We start from the raw sequence: 10499 nt of genomic DNA on the forward strand, positions 1-10499 counted from the left end.
AATAATAATTATTATTACGTATAAATAGTGATTATCTAGGCGATTAGTTAAATGTGGGGTGTTTTAACATATTTATACAAATTTACAGGTACAATCAATTTCTACAGCAGTGAATCGGAACTTTCAGTCATGTTAGACGTTTATAAGAATCATGTTTATTTACCGGACACTGTAAATTATTCCATAGTGAAGGCACTATTTCCCCTTGGTATAATATGTAGTATTTCCAAAGCAGTGAAATGTCACTTTCAGTGCTATCAGAATCATGCTTGTGGGTGAAGTATAGTTTTAATTTCTTGGACATTGTTTGTTTACAATGTCATTTATGAAGTGAAGACACTAATTCACTTTATATTATACTCTATACTATACTCACTATGCTATACTCACACACTATATTATGATAATGGCATATTATATGTATATAGTTAAATGGTAAGGAAAAATGTTGCTTTTTTTTATACTATTATGTTTCTTCTACTGTACACGATTATAAATTACCATATCTTTGACACTATGAAATATTACTGATGAATCATTTAGTTTACATCATTCTTCATCACCATTTATTTATATAGCGCCACTAATTCCGCAGCGCTGTACAGAGAACTCATTCACATCAGTCCCTGCCCCATTAGGGCTTACAGTCTAAATTCCCCAACACACACACAGAGACAGAGAGAGACTAGGGTCAATTTGTTAGCAGCCAATTAACCTACCAGTATGGTTTGTAGTGTGAAAGGAAACCGGAGCACCCGGAGGAAACTCACGCAAAAACGGGGAGAACATACAAACTCCTCACAGATAAGGCCATGGTCGGGAATAGAACTCATGACCCCAGTGCTCTAAGGCAGAAGTGCAAACCACTGACCCACTGAGCTGCCCATTCATCAAATCATTTTTTCCAACCAAATTATGTTATTTATTATATCTAATACAAAGTTGCAATGGTGCACTGTGAAAAATTACAAACATCACGTCAAAATCCAATCAATTAACTGTTTTAATCCACCTTTTTGCATTGAATAAAACGTTTCAGATTTCTCTTCAAATACCTCGAATACTGTTCGTTTTAGCCTCATTTAAGTCTGTAATGTTTAAATACAACATTTACATATAATGAGATGGTATCCCATTCATATTATGCAGCAGAAATACACTTTTTCGGTATAATGATTAGGGGCCCTACACACTATTTGCCCATTATACAAGAATGGGAGGGCTGGCAGAGTTATCATCATTATTTCCAGCATTGTTCGCTAACCAGACCCTTTAAGGGGCGGGGCGGCTCTAGTCCAGGGTAGAATTTGCAGGAGGACGAGCTAATCCCATTTTATTTTCTCTGTTTATCTGATTTCCCACAGTTTACTATGTCAAAGAATGACAGAACTAGGCTGATAATGAGTCACTGGAGACTCAGTCTAGGCTTTCTAATTAGCACTAATGAGGTAAGTAGTTTTCTGTGAAGGGCAAATATAAATCAGAATTGAATGGCCACTATCAAGATAACTGCTATTGTTAAAACACAATAAGGCTAAAAAAACAAAAGGAAACACTTTTGGGTGCCGTAAAAGGTGTATTGATAAGCAAAATAAGATCTGCTTTTAGTGGACATCTTGATACCACACATTAGGGCTGATTCAATTCAGAAAATATCCGTGTGAAGTGCCCCCGGAATGTCCGCGAGACGCCACGCACGGATATTTTCTGACAGAAGTAAAATTTGCCTTACTTTTTACCGTAGTAATGGTAATAAAGCGCAGCCAATTGAATATGCCCCTTGGTCTATCAGTGTTCTGTCAGAGCATAGTTTGAGAACCACTTATCTAGACTCAGGCTACTGAACACAGCTCTTTCCAGTTACTATGACATAGAGATTTTAGTCCAGATAACAGGAGAGAGCAGACAATATTCTGGTGCCATATCCTTGTCCAACCAGAACTTGTAATAACTGTCCTTAGGTATGCCTCCTACAAGGAAGGAGTGTTGTAATTTTTCTATCTTTCAGCAGGTGGTGCTATAGTAATTAAAGAGCAAGTAAACTGCAGTATTTTAGAAGAAACATTAAAAAGATTATTTTACTGAAAGGGGTAGTAGGTTGGACTTTAATAAGACATTCACACTTTTGCACAGTCCACATCTGTCATTTTCCTGTCTCTCTGCATGCTGCAGTGCACTTTAGTTTAGAAGTACAAGCACCAGCAGTAGTGCCACATAGGAGAAAACTTTAAAAAAAAAATACAGTAGAAAAAGTCCTTTAATTAAAATAAATACTCCCCAAATCCCTCGTTCTCCACATTATTACACACCTAACTTCATAGGGATTCTCTTGTTTCTTCTTTCCATCTGATTTCTTCTTTTCCATATTAATTCAAGGGTTACAAAGGCTTACAAAATAAAAAATAGAATATTACACAACAATTTGTTCCTTGCTTTGATTGGTTACAATGTGAGGAAGCCGCTATCATTGGTTATTTGAAACCAAACGTTGGGTCTAGATGCAAATAACCAGAGGGACTGGATTGGTAGTGTGCAGACAGGCCTCCGGTCTGTCATTTGTAACGCGTCTCTGCAAGGAGCAAGTTCTCATCGTGCAAAATGTTTTTCATTTTCTAACCCTTGTATTAACACTATGTGGTACTACAAGTCCCAGCACGCCACCATACTCAACAGTTTATGGCTGTCAGAGCTTGCTGGGAACAGTATTGCCACATTTGAAAATAACAATTTATTTTTTAACTTAAAAGCATTACAACAACACCCACCGGCCAGGGGTACTGGGAGAAGCCTTAATGCTATCCGCATGGTGCTGTTATTTCCTGGGGGTGGGACTGCATTCTTTTTTTTTTTGTAGACCTGATACCCTAGAAAACCCCATGATGAATAGTCTGGGGCTGTTTCCCACTAATACAGGTGGACCCCATTCTGTATTCCCTCTTCTAGTGCGATCAGCTCATACTGTCATAGCCAGATACTGCTGCAGCTTTTGCAGTGGTCCCCCACGCCCTCCGAATGTAACAGGTTCAGACTATGACTGCTGGTGCTTGTTTTTTATTATTTAATTCTTTTTTAACACTGCAAAGGACAGTGATTATGGTCATCAGCACGGATCTCTGCTCCAGTGGTTGAGCACCCGCCACAGAAACGCATTGTGACAGGCGTATCTACAACTTAGACCACCTCTAATTATATGCAAAAGTCTTACCGCAGAATGCGTACACATTCTTGGTACGCATGTGCAGTACAAAAATGTGTATTTTCTGCGATGACTTGCATCCAACTCTAAACTACCCCCCGCACTGTCTGAGAGAACCTAAATAACCAAAGAATGTCTACTCTATTTGATTTTGGATGTTTTGGCAATGTTTTAAGAATTGGTTTAATTGTGCAGATTGTATCTCTGTTAAATGATTATTTGCGAAAGAGAATAAAAGAAGAAAATAAAATATCAGCCTTGCTGCAGGCACCAGAGGGCGAATTGTCAGGTTGGTTAGAACACAGCATGTCAGGTAAGTAAAGCTGTATTTTAGCTTAACATTGTCATTTCCATCTAAACCAAAATTCTTCTGTAACCTGAAGCTAACAGTAAGTTAGTTAAAGTAGAATACATTAATAATTGAAATTGAATTCACAAATATAAAATGAATTCAGGGTGAAAAATGTAAAAAAAAGTTGTCTAATATTGTCAAACATTTCACTGGGCATTTCCTCGGGATGAACATTGTCTCACCTGATGGCTTTCACTTGCTTTAATGGTCTCAAGGAAGCGCTTGGGGAATTTAAAAATAAAAGCGCTAACGGCTAATGAGTTTTGCTTGAGCAATTTTGAAAATATTACATAAATAAAACTTTCGGCACAAACTATTGTAAGTCCTACTCACCTGTTTCAAATGGACACACAGCGAATTCCTTTTCTTTTTGCATCCGTATATGCTCAAAAAACCATGATGCACAGATTTGATGATCTTTGTATGGTCGTTGATGAGGTGGATTGATGTCTAACACTGCAAAGGTTTTTGAAACTGCATAAAACATAGTTTCATTGTGTCGGGATTCTGGTTCCACCTGGTCATTGTGTACAACCCAGGCTCTAACTGCTGCATAGGACATATCAATGGAGTGTTTTATGATATGGTCATCTCTGTAGACCATGCTGCTTGGAAACTTCAGCTTGACCGAACGGATCCCTAGCTGGTGAAGATGCTTTTCATTCTTCCAGCGTTTTTTGAATACCAAAACCCCAGTCCTGAATTCTGAGGAAGCTACAATGTCCACATGCACTGTGCAAGGTCTGCTGCACAGATATTTAACAGAAATGTTTGAATTGTCAAGAGTTTTTGGCAAATTCTCAAAAGCAACGTAGTCTTTATTACTCAGATATTGTTCAGATTGTTTGGTTACTGCTGTTGTCTCCTTGGTAGAGCACAGTAATGGGACCTGTAGGGAGAGAGAGGTATTTATGAAACTTAGTAATACTCAATTGCAATTTATTTATACAAAGGTGTAGAAATTGTCATGTAGTATACAGCAGTGACTGATAAGGACAGGTGTAAATGTATATTTTTGTAGCAGTAATATTGAAGATACAGACGTCTTAAGTTCCATCAATACATGAGAACATTTCCAAAAATGTATAAAGTGCTCTTATATATATATACGTTATAATTAGAGATGCTCACTGACCCCCGTGAACTGGTTTGGGTTTTGGATCTGGATTCGTGGTTTGGTTTTGGTTTTGGCAAAACTGCCCTCGTGTGTTTTGGTTTTAGATTTTTTAGAAAAAAATCCTAAAATATGCTAAAATCACATAATTTTGCTCTTTTTTTATACATTATTATTAACCTCAATAACACTAATTTCAAGTAATTTGCAGTCAATTTTGACCACCTCACAGGTCACAATATTATTTTCATACACTTTCAGACAAATACTGCAGCGACCTGGCTGGATGGTAAGCGACAGAGCAATGACACAAACACTCGGCAGTTCCTAGCACATCTAGGACACATTGGCACACAGCAGTGGCAGAAAAGAAAAATGGTGCAAGATGGAATTGTCCTTGGGCTCGCCCTCCCTCCCACCGACCGTTATGTTGGATTTTAAAAAGGAATCCAAAAATCCCGAGATCCGAGGACGAAACGGTGATGTTTTGCCTCGTTTTGGATTTTCGAAAAAGCCGGCACGGCTCAGTACTCGGATCCCCTCAGTTGGGGTGTGTTCGGTTTTCGAGGAACCGAGCCTGAGCATCTCTAGATATAATACTGCTTTAACAATGCAAATCACACAGGTTTATATTAACATTCATTAGTTAGTGATTCAATAGTAAACAGATTTATGCATTTTTATTATTAATTATTTTCCTATAAAGATGTAAATAACGATGTAGACCAGGTCCAGGTACTGCTTGGCTTCCAAAACAAGTTCAAGGACACTCGGACATAACAAAGATATCTGTGGATTGATGACTGAGCAAGGCTGTCAAACGCCGAAAATGTAGTTTACAGACATTGTTATAACTGATAGACACCAAATTTTACTGACACATGACTTGTGTAATTGTAAAATGTTCCAGCTGGTAAAAGCAATAGCACCTAGCGAACAGCATTTTAGTAGCATCAAAAGGGTGTTATATATTTTTCCTTTTACAGACAAAAATTATACTACTTTTCTAAAGATTGTCAAGTTGCTATTTCCAGCAATCAGGAATAGTATAACAGTTCATTGTGCATGAATAACTGGTACACACAAATGCAATGTACTAGTGACAGGCAGTTTAATATATGAAAAAAGTGCTCACAGACAGTTTCAATTCTAAAAGAATCAACATGAAATTAATCCAATACAATCATATGTAAATGTCAAACTTGATCTCAAGTCCAACCACTTGCATTGGAGACAATGATCGCATTGAAGCCGTTTTATATTTTTGTTTTGAATTGTATGATTAAAGCCTAATTATACTTTAATTACGCTATATATCGGATGTATGAATATCATTTATCATTACTGTGTTTAACTACATTTTAAGATCTCTGCAGCTTTTGTCCATATGTTTATTCTACCTATTGTGTATGACTCACGAGCAATATAGGGGGCTTCAGAACGCTGACAATGGTCTAGTTTTTTGTTTGTAATGTCTGTGGCCTGCATAACTATCCAGCATCATAAACTAGATGGGTCATAACTCTCTGTACTGGCATTGATACACATCATATCCTTGTGTTCCCTATTGTTTTATGAATAACTATAGAAATGTGGAGAAAACCATACATTGTTATGTGACCGCAAACACTGCTGGATAACTGCAAGATAGAAATGTATTTGAAGATTCCGTGTCTGGGGCACTCCTCAGCCCCTATGTTCAGTGCATACATTAGGCAGTCAGATGACTCAACACCCCCATATGAGTGACCAATGAAATAGATGTTAGGAAATTACGGTTCATCCAACAAATTTTACAAAATGGGATTGTTGGTGGAAATTGGGTCTGTGATGCTGAGGGTCCATTTGTTACTAGTCTGGAGGATTGTGTTGCCCGTGCCATGTACTCTGCATCAACACATAATGCCGTTCTCGGGCAAGCTAATCAATTCACTAGGAACAACTAGTGACATCACTAAGGCATAAAGCATGACATCACAAAGGCATGAAACAAACAGCTTCAGTGATGTCACCAGCTTCTAGTAAGTTAATAGGCTAAATATCGGACTGCCCACGAAATGGCAGCATGCATTGTGAGTTGGTGATTAGCTGACTGTAAGCAGGGCCATCTTAACAACATTATGGGCCCCCGGGCAAAGCAGTGCAGCGGGGCCCCTACCTCTATATATGTGTATCATATATATATATATATATATATATATATATATATTTGCAGGATTTTTTTTTTTCAGGATTATTTATTCTGATTAAGAGCCCTGCCTATGGGGCCCTCTTGCCCTTGGGGCCCCCGGGCACCTGCCCATCGTGCCCAGTGGAAAAGATGGCCCTGACTGTAAGTACCAAAAACCTGTAGAGCAACTAAAATCCACATAAAAAAGATATACTGGATACACGGTGTCACAAAAAGTATATTGGATTTGTGACTAATTACATAAACAGTCAGAGCACATGTGAGATATTATCCAGATTTCAGTAAGCACGGCCTATCACATATCTAAAGCAGAGGGCTAATTACAGAGCTGTAATAACAGCGATTAGAATTTTCAGTAGTTAAAGAATTAAGAACATAGCTCTGGGAAACAAGATCATGTCCTAAACAATCTAAGGATTGAAATATTAGGCACTGTGTTTGCTGGAAGTATGCAAGACTTCACAATAACAGGAATAAACTGCTGGGATTCATCTATATATTTCTAGAGCCATCCAGAGAAAGAGATAACCACAGTCATCGTCATTGAGCTTTCACACATACAGTAAAGGGGGGGGAAAAAATAAAAAAATAAAATAAATAAAAAAATAAAATGTGAAGAGGATACAGAACCTGAAAAAAACCTTGTCAAGGCTTAGGCAACCTGTGGCTCTCTAGCTATTGCGGGGGTTAAATTCCCAGTATGCCCTGACAGGAGGTAATTCCAAGCATGTCATGCTGGGACTTGTAGTTCCAAAGCAGCTGGAATGCCACAGGTTGTATGGCTCCACCTTAGTTATTGCAATGTAATAGCAGCCTATGCATAGACATAAATTAATAGACTTGCAGAAGAAAATCAGTAAGAATATGGGTGTGCATATTTCTAGTTTGTATAATGCGGTGTCACTGTAATCTTACAGGCACTTGTGAAGACTCTGAGACCAATGTACCTGGCCATAGTACAGGGTGTTGGTGAGCAAACCTGTGACTGACAGGTACATGTAGGAACGATGAGTATGTTCATATGTACTGCCAGGACAGCAGATGACAGAATACACAGAGCTCAGACAGTGTAATCTTCCTAGCAGTTATTGGATGGCCACAATTAAACCCCAACCAGATACATATATATTTAGGTCAGGCAGCATGTTTGCAATATAAGACAGAAACAAGGAAGGAGCATCATATGCTAGAATGTTAAGTCATGAAAACAAGGGGATTAGCTGAACATAAATGTCGGGACATTCTCACCATGCAGAAGAGGAAGAAGAAGGGGGCTCTAACATCCTGCCAGGGGGGTCGGGGGATGTGTATCCAGTCCAGCATTCTTGTCACCCACGATCACACTTCTGTTGTTGTGCTGTGGGAGGGACTGTGCTGCCAGGTGGAAGCAGGGAGAGACTAGTGTACTTGGGGCAGGTGCTGCACTAACCCCCCACCCCCGGCATGCCCCCTCCCTCTGACACTCCTTTACAGGTAATCAGTTTAACTACTAGATCCACGTCACTGTGTGTATATCATTTGTAGCACACTGTCATATATGCTAATATAGTAGATAGCTGTAAACCTTTATGTTATTTTGTAGAAACTTCCTCACATTTAGTATGTTATTAACTAAGAACAAGATTAGGAATATGAACAGTTGGACACACTACCACTGTACAGGTGTCATTAACAACTCACACACATGAGCATCTTGTATACATAATAATACATAAAAAGGAGAATTTCAAAATTCTCCTATGAAGGAGATAAGTTAAATCTGTGTCTGGGGATAAACAAGTCCATGGATGGACTATATAAGAACTGGAACTGTGCCTGAAAGATAGGGGACAGAGGACAAATATTATTGTGGTGCGGTACAATAGGTTTTTACCCTCTTGGTTTCTAGGTACTTAATTGCTCTGGGTTAGGAGCAACACTGGAGGCAAATCCTGAGCTGTGTATGAGAGCTCATATGAGACCAAGTAACATTATCCTGAACAAAAAATTCAGTATTGCTGATTTTAAGATTTATGGTTACTAACATTCCAAAGGTCCGCAGAATATCGCCTTTTGCTGAATATATATATATATATATATATATATATATATATATATATATATATACTGCTTAATGAGCTGCTTTTCAGTAATTATTTGGGTTGCTCAATGATAATGCATGAGGCTTATTTTAGATTTTGTTATGCTTCAGTTATGTTTTTGCCACTTTGTTACAACATGTTATGTTACATTTTGTTAAGTATTTGTATGAATACTTATGTTTTGTTATCTGCTTTTGTGCATTTTATTTATTTAAAATATATAATATATTTAATAAACAAAGCCTTATACTGTATATATTAAGCACTTGAGACCTAAATACAACCTCTGCAAGTATTTTAATATTTTATTATAGCAACACTGTAAACTTTCCATTTCCAAGATACAAGTTGCTGCTTCCAAGTGTTGCAATAGGGGTCACATGATGTTTTATTAAAGAGTGAAAAGTCCTGCAGTCACGATTACATAATAGTGCTTTTATAAAATTTCCTGTAATAAGGTTTGTTCCACAAGGAGGTATAAGTACTTGTTCTTTTACTGTCATCTAAGGATGGTGATAACACATTAAAAACATTTTTTAAATAATGGTTTAATGGGAAATGGATCTGAAAGCCAACCCATACCATTCTAGGCCAGTATCGCTGGGGCCATAGAAGCCAACTTCTTAAAAAATGATTGGGGGTGTTCGCTAGTGGCAATAGTTAGGCAATAAAAGCAAGAGTCATAGTATTAGTTGTCATAGTATTCCCATGTAAAAGAAATAACGGTGTCCTCTTACTAAACCATAGTATACTGGATCTCAATAATGTCTGTTGCTGTAACACCCCTACTTAGTCTCATTAATTTTGGTGCAGTAGGTGGGGCTTGAAATGTAATAAATATACTATCCTGACAAGGTGGTTTACACCTTTATGATCAGGTCAATATTAATTGTTTTACACTGTTTCAGGTTTGTCATAATATATATATATATATATATATATATATATATATATATATATATATATATATATATATATATATACATTTATTTATTTGTGTTTTGTTTGGGAAGTATTCTTTATTTTGGCTTTAGGCAACATATTTGCAAAAAACAGGGATGTGTTTTATTTTGTTGGGCTGTCTTTTATAGTTATTTTTTTTACATTCTACGTTTCTCCCCCATATTTTTTTTAAACCAGAAAATACCTTTAAGGGTCACCAGATATTTCAACAGCTCAATTTTTATTACTGATAGATTCAACTCAAAATGGATCAGTTTGTAGCTACAGTACAGTGACTATTAGATTCAACTCAGCATGGATCTAATTTAACACCTTTATCAAGTAGCCATGCTTGTTGGCCTGAAATAAATTCCTAGTGACATCACTGGGATTTCCTCGCATAATAAGGAATTTCTTTGGTGCCATTGCAGGGTACAGTAAAAAAAATTGTGGGGTCAGGAACAAAACAAAAAAGGTTCTTGACTTAATCAGTGTACCCAATGGATACATTTGGGAAACAATGGGTCATGGCGGATGGGGGTGGGGGGTTACTTGTATAATGAGCGGTGGTTACTTTATTAAACCTGCCCACACACATAGAAGAGACAATTACATTTTGACAC

At 37.5% G+C, this 10499-nt stretch overlaps 1 protein-coding gene across 1 annotated transcript in view; it reads right to left on the reverse strand.

Moving 5' to 3' along the window:
- SEL1L3 (SEL1L family member 3) overlaps positions 1–8253 on the reverse strand; it is a 72215-nt gene extending 63962 nt beyond the window's left edge. The window contains exons 1-2 of the mRNA XM_075194755.1: positions 8102–8253; positions 3882–4437 (exon numbers count right to left, since the gene is read on the reverse strand). Coding sequence (XP_075050856.1) covers positions 3882–4437; positions 8102–8176 — 631 coding nt within the window. The 5' untranslated portion in view covers positions 8177–8253. The remainder of the gene's footprint in view (positions 1–3881; positions 4438–8101) is intronic.
- Between the last annotated feature and the right edge of the window lie 2246 nt (positions 8254–10499).

The sequence above is a fragment of the Mixophyes fleayi genome, chromosome 1, assembly GCF_038048845.1.
Source record: "Mixophyes fleayi isolate aMixFle1 chromosome 1, aMixFle1.hap1, whole genome shotgun sequence".
Taxonomy (NCBI): domain Eukaryota; kingdom Metazoa; phylum Chordata; class Amphibia; order Anura; family Limnodynastidae; genus Mixophyes; species Mixophyes fleayi.